The following is a 19,939-nucleotide window of genomic DNA, read 5'->3' as shown; positions in this document are numbered from 1 at the left end:
CACCACCATTATAGATTTTGAAAAGGCTTGAAGAAGAACATCAAATGAGCAATGAAGAGAGGATGAAGACGCTTTGTTCTGCACAGGTACAGAAGGTCAAAGATTAATTATCTAAGAAGGTCCTACCAACAGATCGTATAGACAACTTAAGATCTCCAGGTGCAACTTTTGTCATACATTGGTGACATCATCTTCAGACGATGTTTGAGGAGAATCACACAGTAATCACACAATTCATTGTTCTGGGGTTCCAGAATCTTTACGGCTTCAAGATTCCGTTCTTTATTTTTGTGTTTTCTTTGTATGTCATTACTTTAAGTGGAAATTTCCTAATTGTCCTCCTTGTCTCGACTTGTCATATTCTCAGATCTCCAATGTACTTCTTCCTCTGCCATTTATCTTTATGTGATGCTTTGTTGAGCACAAGCATTGTACCCAAAATGTTACACGTCGTATTGGAAGATGGCAGCACCATATCCCTTTCTGGTTGCCTCACCCAGTTTCAGATGTTTGGTTGGTGCTGCACAGCAGAATGTTATATTCTGACAGTGATGTCCTACGACCGTTACTTAGCCATCTGTAACCCGTTACATTATTCCTCCATCATGGAATTTAAGTTCTGTCTCAATCTCGTTATCTGCTCCTGGGTTCTTGGTTTTATTTTTGCTCTAATTACTCGTATTTTACTTTGTAGACTAGAATTTTGTAATCGGAGCACGATTGACCACTTTTTCTGTGATTTTCTTCCAATTTTAGAACTTTCATGCTCAGACACCTCACTTGTTGAAATGGAAGCCTTCATGGTTACACCATTTATACTTCTCTTTCCATTTTTGTTTGTCATTGTCACATATGTCTATATCTTTTTCACCATCCTTAGAATCTCTTCCACCACTGGAAGACAGAAGGCCTTCTCCACATGCAGTTCCCATTTGGCCGTTGTGTGTGTGTTTTATGGGACTTTAATCAGCATTTATTTAAGTCCATCCCAAGGATACTCAGTAAATATTAACAAGTTCACCTCTCTTGCTTACACCATGGTGACCCCATTATTCAATCCTATCATATATACTCTGAGAAATAAGGATATCAGAAAAGCATTTGGCATTTTTCTTAAAAAGACGCAAAACCGATTTTGCCATCATATGTCCAATTAATCAAATGTCAGCAGATGCTTTTGAAAACAGGGCCAGACTGGCTATCACGAGGCAGATGTGGCACTTTAAGGCCAGTGGCCAGTGGTGGAACTACCGGGGTCGCAGGGGTCGCAACTGCGACCGGGCTCTGGAGTTCTGCCAGTCAGGGGGCGCCCTTCTGTCTCCTCTGCCGCCGCCGCCTGCCTCAGCGCTGCCCCGACTGCAGTGGCGGGAGCGTGAGGCGTCTGTCTCGGGTGCCGGCGCTTCACGCTGAGCGCCGGCATATGACGTCATATGCCAGCTCTCAGCAGTGAAGCCATGCGCACCGCGGCAGAGCAGCGAGACAGAGGCCTCCCTCCCCCACCACAGGACTGCACGGTAAGTGAACTACAAAGGGGCGGTAGGGAGAGGGTAGATAGTGAGAAGGGGGGTAGGGAGAGGATAGATAGTGAGAAGGGAGGGTAGGGAGAGGGTAGATAGTGAGAAGGGGGATAGGGTAGATAGTAAGAAGGGAGGTAGGGAGAAGGTATATTGTGAGAAGGGGGTAGGGAGAGGGTGGATAGTGAGAAGGGAGGGAGAGGGTAGATAGTGAGAAGGGAGGGAGAGGGGGTAAATATCAGTATCAGAGCCTGATAAGGGGTGGAGGGGGTAGATAGTGTGAGAAAGGGGTAGATGGTGTGAGAGGGGGGTAGATTGAGTTGGGGGTGGCAGGGGCCTTAACAGATTTTCACACCGGGGCCCTGAAGCTTCTAGTTACGCCCCTGCCAGTGACCACCAGTTATAAGTGTAATCGATGACTGGATATGTGCAGCCACACTCTACGTATTAATGCCTGCTTTTTGCCTGATTGCTTAAAATTGTCTGCCAGCAATACCCTTGTTCTGTGTGCGTTTAATGAGCAATTGAGTTGCTCTATAAAGTGTAAGTGGGCACTCAATATTTCAAGATTCTCAAGATTTAATTCTTCATTCTTCTTCTCTCCTTACAATAAGTGCAAGCTTTCTCATTGTCCTCGTGGTGCCAACCAGTCACAGCCTACGCACCCCCATATACTTCTTCATTTGCCATTTTTCCTTTTGTTCTTCCTTGTTAACCATCGATTTTCTTGCACTTCATGCTTTCTGTAATATTGAGGAAAGGTCTAACCATATCCCTTTATGGATAAATGACCCAATATAAAATATTTGGTTGGTTTTGCAATATAGAGTGTCCATTACTGATGACCATTACCATCTGTAACTCTTTACATTATTCCTCCATCATGAACCTTAATCTCTGCCTCATCTTGTCCTGGATGCTTGACTTTCTTTTTACATTAATGTTTACTGCAATGATTGGTAGTTTATAGTTCTACAAAAACATAAACATATTCAACCACTTCTTGGTACTAAACGTATGTATTTATTGTCACTCCTTTCATAATTCTCTTGCCATTTTGGTTTATAATCATCTCACACGTCTCTACATCATCTTCACCATCCTTGGAATCTCCTCCATCACTCGGAGGCAGAAGACCTTCCCCATCCGCAGTTCACTACCAGCAAAAGCACAAAATAAGAAATAGTAAAACATTGTTCACAAAATACTGTTCCTGAGTTCTGTTTTTGAGGAACTGTACATTAAAGTTGTCTGTGGTCAACTTGAAAACCAGCTTTGTTGTCATATTAATATTTAGGTTTAAATTGTTACCTTTTGTTTTTCTTTAATGTATATTTTTACTAAATGGAGCAACCTCTAAAGGTATGTATTCATTTACAATATGTCAATCTGTATGTATATATATATATGAACCTAGCTTTGTGCGCCATTAAATGGACAAGTATTGGGACAAACCTCTTAATTATTGAAATCAGAGTTTGGGCTCCTTACTTCCAATGAAGGGAAATCTTAATGCTGTGGCATACCAAGACATTTTGGACAATGCTCTGCTTCCAACTTTGTGGGAACAGTTTGGGGAAGACTCTTTTCTATTCCAGGATTATTATGCCCTAGTGTACAAAGCAAGCTCCATAAAGACATGGTTGTTTGAGTTTGGTGAGAAAGGACTTGACCGGCCGCACGGAGCCCTGACCTCAACGTCATATAAAATGTCTATCATTTTTCGCATATAACAACATTAAAAGACAAGGGAATTTAGAACTATTAGACGTAGCGTTGTATTTCTGAACTTATTGGAACTATTTAAAGGTTGTCTTCCCTGTATGAACCCAGAAACATAGAAACATAGAAAGTGACGGCAGATAAGAACCAGTAGGCCCATCCAGTCTGCCCAACCTCTGAGTACTCTCCTTTAGTACTTGCCCTTATCCTATATCTAGCTTGGCCTTATGCCTATCCCATGCTTGCTTAAATGCCTTTACTGTATTAACATCTACCACTTCTGCTGAGAACGAGATGAGGGTCCTGGCCATGTTTTGTATTGGATAGGGAGTTTATCATAGGAGGACAACTCCCTTGTTAAGTTGGTCACTAAATGTTTTTGTTGGTAGGAATCATCTGACAACTAACATACACGCATCCATATTTATTACATTTCAATTGATGAATAATTTACTAATCCGCAAGTGCTGGTATGGCACAAATTGTGAGTTTGTAGCGCCGCTTAACCTAACTTACATTCGCAAAAAAAAAACACAATTCACATACGCTAGTCTGTAGGAGAGTCAACTGCAAGCATGAACTAAGTTGACCTGTGAACCCTCATACAATTAATAATAAAAATAATAAAATGGGTGTCCCCAGGACCCCTTCTTAACCAAGAGTGGGGTATGACTGTTCCTCTTCCTCCCCACCCTGTGAGCAGTGAGACCCAAGCCTCATGTTACCTGTATCTGTGTTGTATATATCGGTGTTACATATTTCCGAGGTATGTGTGTCCTTGTTACGTGTCTACATTTTAGAGTCTCTGGTCAATTTATCCGTTGAGCCCCTTTTCCTTAACGTGCAAATTGGGTACCATCACCTCGTTAAACAGCTAGTTACCCAAGTCTGTGTTTTCTCCATGTAATTGCTGTGTTACTCACATAGTTACCCAAGTGTGTCTTACTCTAGAGATATACCCCCCTCACTGTGATCCCTGCTCAGGTACAAATGTGAGTGGGTGTTAATGAAGTTGGTTCAGTGAATAAACTCGTCTGTCATCCAATTACCTGGTTTTATGGTTCTTGGTAAATACAAAGATTAAAATGTCTATATTTACAGCGAATCTAACGTGACCATGTACTGATCACAGTAGTTACATTGCACTTCTACATTTTGACTTTTTGTATTTTATTTTCAAATATGGAGAATCCTGTGATCCTGCTCCACCGTTGGAACTTTCATGCTCAGATACCTCTGCTATTGAACTTCAAAATCTTGTTCTAGGTATTCTGGTGACGCTATTGAGTTTCATTGTTGGGACTTATATTAGCATATTTATCACTATCCTCAAGATCTCCACCACCAGTGGTCGACAAAAGGCATTCTCCACCTGTAGCTCACACCTAGCTGTCGTCTGCATTTATTATGGGACGCTGATTACTCTTTATGTGATTCCACCCAAAGGGATTCCGATTAATGCAACTAAAGAGCAATCCCTACTTTATACAGTTGTTTAACCCCATCAATTGCCCCTTCTCATCCCCACCTCATGGGTGATTGAGTAGGAAAAATGAAATCAATGTAAGAGGTATATTGTCATATATACCCCCTCTTCAATATTCCATGATCAGGGGGATAGGGGTAATATAAAATACCCCTATATAACAAAGAATACGCCACCTACTCCCTCTAAGTCCCAGTGGTACGGGAGATGAGGTCCATCGAAGTACACTTTTGGAGTCACTCAAAGGGTGCACCATGTTGGGGGGAAAAAATCAACCACTTACCTTTTCACGACTCATTGAGCAATTATCGGCAGAGCTATCGGCCCTCATGTTTAGGCCCAAGGATAGGGATCATCAAATTAAATTAAAATAAAATGTGAAAAAAAAGCTACATGGAAACTCCCCTCACTTGCATGCAAGTACACTTGAGTTGGATTTAGTGAGTTTTGTAGACAAAAACCCTGTAGTTTGGTGATTAAGACCACAAAAGCTGCAAAACGTCTCCAACAAAAATGTAGGACAATTGTATTGTTTGCAGCAGCCAACTCATATAAGACAAAAAAAAAGCCAACTTAATTTTCACTTGCAAAAACGTACTTCCCAATTGGATAAAAATGGTCTGTATGAGATTCGAGTTGATGCAATTAAAACAAAAAAAACTTACTTGTAGATCCATTAACCATTTCTCCTTGCATCCCTAGAGGTGATATGTGAGGTGATATTCAAGCACCCATAGGCATAGGTTGTCCCCAAAAGAGGAGGGTTATTCTTGACCTCACCCCCTTGAGAAATTGGGGTCCTGCAGAGCCCAATTTTTGAATTGTTTCTTTTTTCCATGAGACGTGTGAGTTGTTTTGTCGGTGTTACTATGCGGGGACATGCGACTGGCCCAGAGTCTGATCATTAGACTTAGACTATAGACCTAAGTACATATGTATAAACACACGCTTATCATATTTGGTTTGTTGTATTGTGTTTATTGTAAATTCTGCGTTATAATCTTCTGATTATTAATAAGAAACACGAACAATCTTCACCATGGACCTTTTGGAAATCATGTCTCTAAATCCCTGTTCAGAGTTTCCCCATCAGGTTTGCCTCAGGGATTTAATTGTAAAGACTCAATTAATCTGTTCTCGTTTCTTTTTCTAACCTAGTTCTGAACGTGATAATAGGCCCTTTGTGGTATGATCTTATTAACGTCATTTCTGAAAAGCCTCAAACCTATAAAAACCCCGTTAATCATCATCTATAAGCGCGCCAGGCTGAAAACAGTTGTGACCCTGAACATGGCTTAATGTATACAATATATGACCTCATCAATGTAAGTAAATATGTTCTTTTTTGTGACTTTTCATATTATCAAATAATCTTGGGGAAAAATATTTTCAAATCAACAGTGAATTTTAAAGTATAGTCTGATCCAAAGCTTTCTGCCATCAATGTGACTTCTGGGGATGGTTCGATGGACCTTTCATTCCAAATTCTACTAAGAGAGATCATGAAATCCATTTGGAAGTTTGTTTGACTCTTGGATTCTACTTGGGCTGGATATAAGGATCTGGTCAAGCTGTATAGGTTTAGACCCTTTTAGAATTATATAAGCAGTAGAAGATGTCCGTTGTGTAAAGCTTCAATGGGAAACATGATTAGAAGTTATTGAGATCCGGTCAATTTACACCAATACCATGAAGAACCAAAGTTCTCTTCTGCGTGGTGATTTCATTAAGGAGGTCCTATATATTAGAAAGAGACTGTGTAGGTGAACTAAGTGGATGGAAGATACCTGCAGTAATGAATGGGTTTGAACGTGGAACATTCATGTTGACTACAATGTCCTCCAAGGTAGGAGAAGGAAGAGGGGTTTTTATTCATTTAAAATTCTATTGATTCTTGGATGATGATCGTGATGATGATGATGATGATCAACCTCCTCCTCTCTTTGCTCTGTGCTTTATGAGACCTCGTTATAAGACATTTATACTTCTGGATTGCAATATCTGCCAAGGTGCAACCAAGTTTCAAACATGTTATGGAAATTAGGATGAATTTTTCCGTTACTGATGGCTGTGCGTGTATAAAGAAGGCTATGGTGGATAGCAGCGTCATTGTGCAAGCAAGTAGAGGATTCTGGTGATGTTTTGGGAGTATGTTATGAGAGCAAGGCATATGATCAGTAATATTTTTTTGTTCATGTTAGAATAATAGTCATGAACTGAGAATTCACAAATGACAAAAATATAAGAAACTAAAAATCAATTCTATGAATTGTTTTTTTTTCACTTAGTTTCAGTAGTTTTCACTTATTCTTTATCAAACATACTTATGTAAATATGTAATCTTTATTTTAATAATTTACCTGTTGATGTCCAATGTTTTTTAGAACTGGTATCCACCACCACCATTATAGAATTTAAAAACGCTTGAAGAGCATCAAATGAAAGCTGAAGAGAAGATGAGAGGATGAAGACGGTGCTTTACTTTTTTTTCATTTAGAAATGAAAGAAGGATGTAATATTCATTATTCATCACTATGTTCTGCACATGTAGACTAGATCAAAGATTAATTACCTTATCTTATCTTCAGACGATGTTTGAGGAGAATCACACAGTAATCACACAATTCATTATTCTGGGGTTCCAGAATCTTTACGGCTTCAAGATTCCATTCTTTATTTTTGTTTTTTCTTTGTATGTCATTACTTTAAGTGGAAATTTCCTAATTGTCCTCCTTGTCTCGACCTGTCATATTCTCAGATCTCCAATGTACTTCTTCCTCTGCCATTTATCTTTATGTGATGCTTTGATGAGCACAAGCATTGTACCCAAAATGTTACACGTCGTATTGGAAGATGGCAGCACCATATCCCTTTCTGGTTGCCTCACCCAGCTTCAGATGTTTGGTTGGTGCTGCACAGCAGAATGTTATATTCTGACAGTGATGTCCTACGACCGTTACATAGCCATCTGTAACCCGTTACATTATTCCTCCATCATGGAATTTAAGTTCTGTCTCAATCTCGTTATCTGTTCCTGGGTTCTTGGTTTTCTTTTTGCTCTGATTACTCGTGTTTTAATGTGTAGACTAGAATTTTGTAATCAGAACACGATTGACCACTTTTTCTGTGATTTTCTTCCAATTTTAGAACTTTCATGCTCAGACACCTCGCTTCTTGAAATGGAAGCCTTCATGGTTACACCATTTATACTTCTCTTTCCATTCTTGTTTGTCATTGTCACATATGTCTATATCTTTTTCACCATCCTTAGAATCTCTTCCACCACTGGAAGACAGAAGGCCTTCTCCACATGTAGTTCCCATTTGGCCGTTGTGTGTGTGTTTTATGGGTCTTTAATCAGTATTTATGTAAGCCCATCTCAAGGATTCTCACTAAATATCAAAAAGTTCACCTCTCTTGCTTATACCATGGTGACCCCATTATTCAATCCTATCATATATACTCTGAGAAATAAGGATATCAGAAAAGCATTTGGCATTTTTCTTAAAAAGACGCAAAACCAATTTTGCCATCGTATGTCCAATTAATCTAATCTAATGTCAGCAGATGTTTTTAAAAACAGGACTCGACTGGCTATCACGAGGCAGACCTGGTACTTTAAGGCCAGTGGTCACCAGTTATAAGTGCAATTGATGACTGGATATGTGCAGCCGCACACTTCGTGTCTGGGCCAGATTAGAAACTGTTTAAAATTTTGCTTAATTTAATCGGGTCCTCTAGTTAACCCCTAGTCTGCCAGCAATGCCCTTGTTCGGTGTGTTTAATGAGCAATTGAGTTGCTCTATAAAGTGTAAGTGGGCACTCAAAATTCCAAGATTCCACACCTTATTCTTCTTCTCTTATGACAGTAAATGCAAGCTTTCTCATTGTCCTTGTGGTGCCAACTAGTCACAGCCTATGCACCCCCATGTACTTCTTCCTTCTGTTCTTCCTTGTTAACCATCGATTTTCTTGAACTTTGCTTTCTGTAATTTTGAGGGAAGTTATAACCATATACTTTTATGGATTAATCACCCAATATCAAATATTTGGTTGGTTTTGCAATATAGAGTGTCCATTACTGCTGATCATTACCATCTGTAACCCTTTACATTATTCCTCCACCATGAACCTTTATCTCTGCCTCGTCATCTTGTCCTGGATGCTTGACTTTCTTTTTACATTAATGTTTACTGTAATGATTGGTAGTTTATAGTTCGTAAATATGTATGTGTTTATAGTCACTCCTTTTATAAATCTTGTGGAAAGCCTTCCCAGAAGAGTGGAAGCTCTTATATATATATATAAGCAGAGCCATAGCTAGCTCCTTTTGCTCCCGAGGCAAGAATGGAAAATTGTGCTCCCCAGCTATTTTTTTTTACAGAGGCTATTTTATTTACACTGCCCATATAAACACCTGCCCATAAACATATATATACACATACACTGCCCTTTCACACAACTGCCCACACACACTGCCTTTACATGCACCTGCTCAATAACATGCATATACACATACACTGCCCTTACACACACATATACGCTGCCCTTACACACACCTGCCCATAAACACACATATACACATACACTGCCCTTACACATAACTGCCCACACACACACTGCCTTTATACATACCTGCCCATACACACACATATACATGCACGACTGCACACACACACTGCCTTTACACATACCTGCCCATAAATACATATATACACATACACTGCCCTCACACACACACCTGTCTTTACACATACATATACACATGCAATGCGCTTATACACCCCTGCCTTTACATCCTCTTTCCTGTGGTGGGAGGGCGAGGTCCATCACTTCAGACTGCTTTACTGCTCCCTCATCACTATGTGCCTGCTATTGCTGCAGAGTACGGGGAATCACACCTCTTAATTATTGAAATCCGAGTTTGGGCTCCTTACTTCCAGTGAAGCGAAATCTTCATGTTTCAGCATACCAGTACATTTTGGACAATGCTATGCTTCCAAATTTGTGGAAACAGTTTGGGGAAGACCCTTTTCTATTCCAGCATGACTGCGCCCCAGAGCACAAAGCAAGTCCGTAAAGACATGGTTGGATGAGTTAACCTCAACCCTGATCGAACACCTTTGGGATCAACAGTAATAGAGATTGCGAGCTGGGCCTTCTCGTCCAACATCAGTGTCTGACCTCATAAACGCTCTACCGGACGAATGGGCAAAAATTCCCACAGAAACTCCTCAAAGTCTTGTGGAAAGCCTTCCCGGAAGAGAGGAAACTGTTATATATATATAGCACCCCCTGTGTTACAAGCAGAGCCATAGCTAGCTCCTTTTGCGGCCGAGGCAACAATGGAAATTGTGCTCCCCAATTCAGCATCGGGTGTTAAAGGGCCGTGCAAGCGACTCTATTGGTCGCCGGCAGAGAGCTCCCCTGTTGCACTTCATTGGCTGGCGATCAATAAAGTCGTTCTTATGGACCTTTAAGCCCTGACAGCGAACCTATGGATTTCCGTTCCTGGTAACCCATGCGATGCTGCGTAGATAACAGGAGCGGAAATTTGTAGGTTCGCCGTCAGGAGACCTTTAACTCTTGGAGCGGGGGGGCAGGCAGCTCCAAGAGTTAAAGGTGCAGGGGGCTTGTCTGCCATCAACCAATGTAGTGCAGGTGCACTTCATTGGTTGATGGCAGTGGAGGCCCCTACCGTTAACCAATAGAGTTGCTCGTATGCACCTAAAATCCTGGCGCAAAAGCTGGTGCATACTGCGTTAACCCCGTATTAATCCCTTCTACAAAAAATGTCATAAAATGGCAAAAAAAGGCAAAAAATGAAGAATTAAAAAAAAAGAATGTACACAAATATTTGCCTGAACCGAACACAGGAACACAGGAACACAGGATATATTAAGTAGCATAATAACTTTGGATTACAAGCATCTGGAACAATGCTACTCAATGTATCTTACCAATAGAGGGCAGCATTCTGCCCGAAGATATATTAGCCACACTACCACATATGGCTAGTATATGTTCGGACAGAATGCTGCCCTCTGTTGGTTATACATTGAGTAGGAGAATAACTTATTAAGCTCCTCAATGTATCTTACCAATAGAGGGCAACATTCTACCCGAAGTTATAAGAAGTTATTATGCTAAGTTAAATATCTGTACCAGCGACTTTGTTGGTCCCTGGCACAGACCTTTAACTGTTGCAGCAGGGTCCCAGGTGTTTTTTTCTTTCTTCTGCATAGCAACCAGTGCTAAGGAGCCTATTGGTCACTTGCACGGCCCTTTAGCCTACGGATTTCCGCTCCCGTTATCCAACGCAGCATTGTAGTGGTTAACAGGAGCGGAAACCAGGAGTTAAAAATGCCATGCGAGTGAGCCTATTGGTCACCTGCAGGGTCTTCCTCTGTCATCAACCAATTTTGTCTCTATATCCACTTCATACATGGATCCCTTGAAAGTAATTGCCTACTGTGCAAGACAGCTTTTAAACAAAACTTGGGTAAGAGGTGCAGTAGCCAAACCATTGCTCACTGACAGCTGTTTCATCCTTAATGAAACTCATCAGCATGATATTGTGACAAAGGCTTAGTACTTGAGGCTTGGGGTAGCACAAGAAATACCATTACTAAAGTTATGGTGGGTAAAGGTGATGGAAAACCCTTCCAGTTAAAATGAAGTGGGTAGTAGAAGCATTATTAAACACTCATCTACAGACACCAGACCAGCCAGAAGGCTTGCTTTTTCCCTCAGAAATCTCATGGTGCTGCCACAACCTCAACGGTTTCTGGGTAGGCGCATGCAAATAAGGTCAACGATGATCACCTTTTGCCTCTATATCCACTTTATTCATGTAACCCTTGAAATGCATAAAGATGCAGTAGATATGGAGATGCTTGTATGGACTGCTACGTGTTTCGCCTGCTCAAAAATCGGGTGTTCTTTGTAGCGTCACTCGCTACAGAGTTCCAAACTTCCTCTGGAAGCAACATCTGCACGAGCACTCTGTGCCGGGAGCCTCATGAAATGGATTTTCATGGCCGAGCTGCCGAGGATCACTGTGCTCAATGTCAAGGTTTGGCTTGAGTGGTGTAAAGCACGTCGCCGCTCAAAAACAATTATCCCACCCTCCGCCCAGGTTAAAATAAGAATAATTGTAAAAATAAATAATTATTTTTGTTTAAATGGGGGGGCACAGGATCTTCTTCTTAACTATGGGGGCAAGATTGTTTTTCTCTTATTATATATATTTTGAATGAATATTCTGCGCTGAAATGATCCTCTTAATTTGTGTATGATTTTACGAATAAATGTTGTTGCTTTGTTTTATGATCATTTCAGTTTCTGGGTGGTTATGTGTATGAACAGATCAATTGAGGTCTTTTGTATGGCCCATAGCATTGGAACACAGTTAAACCTTATCTGTGTCATTGTAAGGTTCTCCATGCTTCCTCTCCTAACCTTTGGTCCCCTACACCTCTATTTGGTCTGTTTAATAAGAAGTCAAGCAGCGAGTTAAGTTATGGATTAACTAAACCAGAACGAGGTCACATAAGGCAGCATGCTAACACTAACAAAGCAACTCACGCATTCACAAATATGTGAGTTATGTGTGTCTACAAGTTTGTAAGTTAATGACGAGGGCATGCGAGGGTACGTTCATTCAATTTTTGCATGTCCGTATCTGAACCTCTCAAAAATTGTCTCCACATCGCAATATAAAACAAAAAATATTAAAAAAATTACTTTAGAAGAAATAAAACATCGACCCTCTCAGGAAAAACTATTACCAGGGGTTGGAGGTAAATGATGATAACCTTTGTAGTGCACTACTACTACTGCTGCTCATCCTCTGTGCCCTTCCTTACTCTGAGGGATCTTTTATTATTTATTTATTTATTTATTTATTGCTGCTGCAAGTGAAAGGTGAATCCAGAAGATGTCAAGGGCTTCTCTAGTTGGGAACTTCCGCCGAGAGTCTACACGAATCAAAAAAGGCCCCTCGAATTTTATCCCAACCGAACGATTGAAGTTCTTTGCCCAAAAACAAAAATATTTTTTTTCACCGAACCTATGCATAACATACAGTGCATCGCTTAACAATTTGTACTTAATGAAACAAAATGTGATGAAAGCCTTGTATATTTCATTTACAAATATTTCTATTTTTGTGGTGTCTTAAATTGTTATAAGGTATAATGTTGGCTTATGTAATGATGGGACAATCTAAGCAATATGTGAATATACTAATAGGGCCTTTGTGGATAAACCGGTTCACTAAGGACTCCCTGGTGCGCATCTCAAACCTATAAAGATGGCCTTCTCATGTTAAACAAACAGTCATCTAAAGAAATGGCCCTGAGCCTATGTGACTCTATGTCGTACTCTAAGAGCCCATAGACCACATCATTGAATTACAGATTACTCTAAAAACTCTTTTTTCTCTGTGATCATTATCCATTTGTTTTGCATTCAGAACAATGAGTATGGCATGGATTGAAATATACATTAAATGTAAGTAGATATTCACATTAATGTATTAATCCATGTATTCATTTATTTTGACATTTTTACCTTGGATTTATATTTGATGAATCATTCTTATTGTAGATAATGAATCAGCCAAATAATACAGCAACCACAGAATTCTTCCTTTTGGGATTCCAGAATCTTCATAACTTCAAGATTCCATTCTTCATCCTTCTTCTCAAAATATACGTTATGTCAATAAGTGCAAATGTTTTTATCGTCCTTGTGGTGTCAACCAGTCGCAGCCTACACACCCCCATGTACTTCTTCCTCTGCCATTTGTCGTTCTGTGATGTCTTGCTAACCACCACCATTGTACCCAACATGCTTCATGTCATACTGAAGGAAGGTAGCACCATATCACGTTTCGGCTGCTTCACCCAATTTCATATGTTCGGTTGGTGTTGCACTACACAATGTTATATCCTCACAGTGATGTCGTATGACCGTTACTTGGCCATCTGTAACCCATTACGTTATTCCTCCATCGTGGACCTTAAACTCTGCATCCGACTGGCCCTCTTGTCCTGGATGGTTGCCTTTCTTTTTGCGTTAATGTTTAGTGTATTGGTTGGTAGTCTACAGTTCTGTAAAGATAACGTGATTGACCACTTCTTCTGTGATTTTCCTCCAATTTTGAAACTTTCTTGTTCAGATATTTCATTTGTTGTCATAGAAGATTTTATTGCTGCTCCTTTTATACTTCTTTTCCCACTTATGTTTGTCATTTTGTCATACGTCCGCATCTTCTTCACGATCCTCGGAATCTCTTCCACCACTGGGAGGCAGAAGACCTTCTCCACGTGCAGCTCCCATTTGGCCGTCGTGTGTGTGTTTTATGGAAGTTTAATCAGTGTTTATATAAGTCCGTCCCAAGGATACGCATTGAATATCAACAAGTTCACATCTTTGTCTGTTGCCATGGTGACCCCATTATTTAATCCTATTATATATACTTTGAGAAACAAAGGAATTAGAAATTCTGTTTATATATTTTTTAGATGAAAATCAAGTTGTTGTTTTTCTTTAGCATATGTTACAATTGGGCCACCCTGGTGACCATGATTTCATTCTTATACCAATTTTTTCTCCACATACTTTTGAAAGGCTCCTTTCTATATAGGTAAATGGTAGAAGAAGCTGTTATTACTTTGGTAGACAATAATTGGACAAATACCCAGGTTTGAAATATCACAATTGAATTTTCTTCGCGGATTTGTGTTGAAAGGGATGGGATTACGAAGGGTCACATGGTCGTATGTTATCCTTGCCCGTGCTTAAATGGATTTTGGAATGAGGTAATCTGGATCTCAATATTTGGGATGTCCGAGAATATTCCTGTGACTTTCTTACTAAACCTGAAATTCTACTTCTGGTAATATGTAGCTTGTAGGTCAGGTGGGCTAGGGATTTACCTACTATTTTAAGGGTCCATCAGGAGATCATGGACAACATGAACATGGACAGCTTTTCACAAGACCTAGGCTCCTTGGCTCTCTGATCCTTCTATTCACTCATACCCTTGTTATTTTTATTTTATTTAGGGTTTTCCCTCTTTTGCCTTCCTTTTCAGTTTTCCACATAGTTAATTTCCTTTTTCATGTTTTGAATTTAAATCTATATTCTATTTGGATTTCAAAGCACATTGTATAGCATGGTTGTAGTGAATGCTTTCTTTGATCTTCGAGATAGTCCCCAGAACGATGAAGGATTGCTGGTTGTCTAAAAGGTACTATTAGCATCAATAGACTTTCTGTCCTCTGGATCTAATACCATAATAGACCTTTTGCTTTATGTTATATGTTAAGTTATATTTGTATCTCATAAATAAAGGTATTATATCTATACAGCTCTAGATACTCTTATATTTTCAATATAACACCTTTCGGGGATCCTGAGCCTCTGCAATTTATTTAGAGATTGGGGTTTTCTTGTTTCTTGGCAGGGCCTCCAACTGGAACGCAGGTTATGTTCGCTGACACAGAATTAGTCTTAGTCTTTCCTGATCATTTTTATCCTGTAAATGTCTACCCAGACATCTGTAAAGAGGCAGAACCACCTCCCTCTTCCTGCCACTAATGCCTCTTGAGATACAACCCAGCACCCTGCTTGCTTTTTTTGACTCCTTATGACATTGCCTGCTTACATTTAAGTCCTTGTAACGTTACACAATAAAACTGGATTCAGTATACAAAATAAAATTGCGCACATGTGTATTAAATAATAATAAGGTGCCCAGGTACAGTGCTCCTACCTGTAGGATAGGGATAATGTGTGTGTGTGTGTGATGTTTACGGCTTGCTAATCCATCATTATCCACTGCGTCATAGCGTCCCTCTGACTGAATGGCTGAATCTTTAGTTGCTCTTTAGCAGTCATCAGCAGGTTCTATACACAGGACCAGGGGATAGACTTTCCAGCTGACAGGATACTTGGATCACTAATACTCTTCAGCTGTAGAATGTTTACTCCACCTTAGGATGCTATCAGTACTATAGAGGCAACTTCTTCAACAGGGAAATCTCTATTGTTTTCTGCAAATTCCGGGGGCCTACTCACACAGGCCAATGACATGGAGGACCTTCTTCTACATTATCGTCAATGGTTCTCTCTGTGGCATCTCCCCACACCCTGGCAGTATGATAAGGAGACAGGGTATTTGTCTGTGATCATGTACAACATTTTTAATATTAGACCTAAATACCAAATCAGTTACATTACGAGGATTTAGTTAATATAAGGGCTGATGAAGCTGAAGTTTCAGGCCTATGTTCCTTTAATAGGGTCATCAGTAGACTTGGGCGCTGGCCAACTCTTTGTGTTCGTCTTCGTGTTTGTCTCTGTAAGGGAAAAAAATCTTCGTATTCCATGAATATTCGCCCATTCCTGTATTCGGTTCGGGCGAATATTCGTGTCCATTTTTCCTGTTCGTTTTTTTTCTTCGTTTTTTTTTGTAGAAGGGGTTAATACGGGGTTAACGCGGTACGCACTACGCAGCAGCTTTGGCGCCAGGATTTTAAAGGTCCGTACGAGGATCTTTAACTCCTGACGGCGAACCTACAGATTTCGTCTCCCGTTATCTAAGCAGCATTGCAGGGGTTAACAGGAGCGGAAATCCATAGGTTTGCCATCAGGAGTTAATAAGAACGGCTTTACTGGTTGCTGGGAGGGGCCTCTGGAGGAATAGAGGCGCTCGCATGGCCTTTTAACTCCTGACGCAGAACTTGGCCTGGGGAGACCATTGGTCTCCCCGCTCCAAGAGTTAAAGGTCTGTACGAGCGACTCTATTAGTTGCCGGCAGGGAGCTCCATTGCCATTGGTTGATTGCAGACGAGCCCCCTGCTGGCGAACAACAGAGTCGCTCGTACAGACTTTTAAAATCTTGGTGCCGCAACTTGGCCGGGGGGACCACTAGAGTCACTCGTATGGACCTTTAACAGCTTGATAAGGGCGTTTGTTCACGCTGAAACCGGTCGGTGTTTCCATAAATTAAGAGGAGAACTGTTTTTGACCATTATTCTGGCTGAGTTATCTGCTTTTTTCATATTTATTATTTATGGTGATACACTTGTATCCAGTGAGTACCTACTCCTCTGTTCCCCTGTCTTTCCCATTGAGAGCTTTTTGAAAATATGAAAATTGAACAACCCATCGGAAGGCACAAATCAATGTAAAACGCCCTGTCAAACCAGCAACCCAACAGGTGATAGCACTCCAGATGTATCAGCAGCAACTGCAAAGCGGACTCCATGTCCCGCACCAAATCCACCGCCCTATCGAACGAATTGTACGAAACCGAGCACATGTCATCATTAACAGACGCACCCTTAGGTTATGACAAATGATGGATAAGTCAAAACGTACCCACCTCCCGCTTTGGGACAACCCCCAAGGGGGAAACCCGAAACCCAACCAACATCTTCAGGATTTTCCTATACTTCTTCTTCTCCTTTTCCTCCTTCTTACTATGCTTCTTTCACCCTCTTTCGTGTCAAGGGACTCCTCCATAGGAAGTAAAGAATACAACTCCACATACTCACCGACCAGTTCTTCCGGCTGCGCCGAACCGCTGGGCCATAAAATCCTGCGCTGGCATTGAGAAAAACCTGCAGAGTGGCTGCCACCGAAGTCCCGCTCCCAGGCTGCACATCCGGCTGTTGTCGATCCTCAGCATCCTGCTGACTCCTGGAAACAGAAGAACACCTGGAATGTGCTGCCAAAGACCGTGAACCCACCGACCTCTCCCGCCGCCTCACCAAAACATCCCCCGAGCCCGCATCCCCCTAGCCCTAGAAACATGCCAACCCCCTCTGGACCCCTCATGACGCACAGGAGAATGGCCCCGGACCACCTGAACCCCCCGAACACCGCGAACCCCCCTATCACCTGAAAAAACACAGACCCCGGTGACCGACTATGCCGGGACGGAGAACAAGAACGCCTAACCCGACGAGAACGGTCAGAGGCACCGCTCACCCAACTATGGGAGCGCCTACTAACCCCAGCATCAAACTCAACCGTCGACGCCCCACAAGACCCCCCCCCAGTCCCCACAACCACCAGCGACCGCACAGACCCCAAACTGCTGGCTACCGACCCGGGAGAACTACCCGCTGCCCCAGCATCCCCAGCCCCCACTAAACTTGAAGGAGACCCCAACACCCGACTATGTTGCCAAGGCCCAACCACACCAACCCTGGGAGAAACAGACCTATCCACAGACCCCCTACCTGAAACCACCCTCCCCAATGACCCCTGGGAAAAGGGGGATCCCTCATGAGACCCCCCCTGCAACAGCACCCGGGCCCCTCCAACAGTGGAGTACTGCCCAGAACCTGGCTCCGGTGGATACCCTCCTCACAGGACATGCAGACTGCAATGCAGGCTGCACCCGGCTGTCCATCTGGCTCCTCTTCCACCCTGCCTCCAGATCCAGGGACTCTTCTCCAGGCGACACCTGGTCCAGGCCTCCGCTGGGCCCCAGAGGCCTAGCGTAACTGCTCCTGCCGCTCCGGACACCTGTTCCTCCGTCTAGTGAGCGAGCTGCCTCCCTGCCTGGGGTCCTCTTTCCCCTGCCTTCTGGAACCTGCCGTCTGCGGCGGACGCTGCCTCCTCCGCTCCGCATCCCGGTCGCCGTCCTGGGAAACACCGGTGATCCAGCCTGGTCCCGCTCCAGATGCTGCTCTGACATCTTCGCTGGTCCTCTGCTCCTCTCCAGGGCTCAAACAATGCGGCGGACGAGTCATCCTTACAGGCCTTCCAGACCCTCGAATCGGCTCCAGCACAGATCCCAGCTACTCCCTCAGCCACGCCGATCCACGCTCCAACGCCGCCTTCCTCATGCCGGCAAGCAGCTCCTTCATGTCCCGGCCTGCAGGGGCGGTATAAAGACAACAGGGGGGGGGAAAGAAGCAAAAAACAGAACAGAACAGAAAAGCCAAAGACAGATAGCCAAAGCTCAGCAGCGCACAGACACGCAACCAGGTAAGCTAGCAACAAGAAGGTTCCGAAGCCGGGGAAAATAGACAGTTAAATAGCCTGACCCCAACTCCACCCCCTAAATTCCCACTAAAAAAGCTTACCCCTACTCTGCACAACAGTCAGGATCCACTATAGCCCATGTTGCCCCCCCCCGTGTGCATCAAGATAATGAATCGACTTAACATATTGTCTGAATTTTAGTGTGAGAAAAATCTCCATATAGCCATTTCTCCAAGCGCTGCTTCTCCAAGTCTACAGGTCACGGGAGTGGCGTTCTGTGTGGTCATCGACTGGATATGCCGTCATCATAAAAATGTAGCTCGCAGCCTCTTATATCCAGTTGTTGGCTGCAGTCATGCCATTGGTATGCATAATTACATTCAACTTCAATGCATATAATATTATTTATCATTATTAATTAATATTCTACAGCGCTGTGAGATGGGAAAATATAATAAAAATATAATAAAAAATATAATATAACATAATATTAACTTAATTAAACAAAAAAAGTCAGATGAGGCCTGGTCAAATGAGCTTACAATCTTAAAACAAAATGTTCAGCTACGTTCTTTCCCAGAAACCTTTCTTTATTACATACCTATGTTTACACTTTGTTTGTCATAAATCTTATGCTCGCTCACATAATGATTGGATAATCAAAGCAATTAGTGAATCTTTTAATAGGACGTTTGTGGCTCTACCAGCTCATTAAGGTCTCCTTGGTGCACATCTCAAACCTATAAAGATGGCCTTTCTGATTTTAAACAAACAACCATCTGAAGAAGCAGCCGCCTGGTTGATGCTGTGTCTTACCCGAGGAGTACATTGACCACAAAACGGTCAGTTCGAAAGATTCTCTCTTTCTGGGTCCATGGAGTGAAATGCACATCATGTAAGTCGGTAAGGAGATCAGTATGCAAACTTATTTTGTAAATATTTTTCTTTTCTTGTATTTTAATATTGTAATTTCATTTCTTAATTTTCATTCTCTTTGGGTTTTCTCCGGGTAGAAGGCCTCACCTGATCTCGCATACTGCATAGGTCAGTGGGTGAGAGGTCTTTGAAGAAATATCACTGAGGGCCAGCCAAGAAGCTCCTTCAGCCGAAGCCCACTGGGGTTGGACCTTGACAATGTATAGTAGTCAACTCTACTTTCAAATGCCCCTTTTGTGACTAAACCCCTAATGTGTGAAATCAAATAAAA

General features: G+C 42.0%; 2 protein-coding genes across 2 annotated transcripts; both read left to right on the top strand.

Annotated features, from left to right (window-relative positions):
* Nucleotides 1-200: 200 nt before the first annotated feature.
* On the top strand, nucleotides 201-1,157 carry LOC128491612 (olfactory receptor 10A7-like). Its single transcript, XM_053463932.1, has one exon. It carries the CDS (start codon nucleotides 201-203, stop codon nucleotides 1,155-1,157), a length of 957 nt encoding a protein of 318 aa, XP_053319907.1.
* Nucleotides 1,158-7,301: 6,144 nt separating this feature from the next.
* On the top strand, nucleotides 7,302-8,270 carry LOC128491611 (olfactory receptor 10A7-like). The gene has a single exon (XM_053463931.1). The coding sequence runs from the start codon at nucleotides 7,314-7,316 to the stop codon at nucleotides 8,268-8,270; it is 957 nt and encodes a 318-aa protein (XP_053319906.1). The 5' UTR covers nucleotides 7,302-7,313.
* The last annotated feature ends 11,669 nt before the right edge of the window (nucleotides 8,271-19,939 follow it).

Source organism: Spea bombifrons, chromosome 4 (assembly GCF_027358695.1).
Source record: "Spea bombifrons isolate aSpeBom1 chromosome 4, aSpeBom1.2.pri, whole genome shotgun sequence".
NCBI lineage: Eukaryota > Metazoa > Chordata > Amphibia > Anura > Pelobatidae > Spea > Spea bombifrons.
This window is presented reverse-complemented; position numbering and strand designations above follow the sequence as displayed.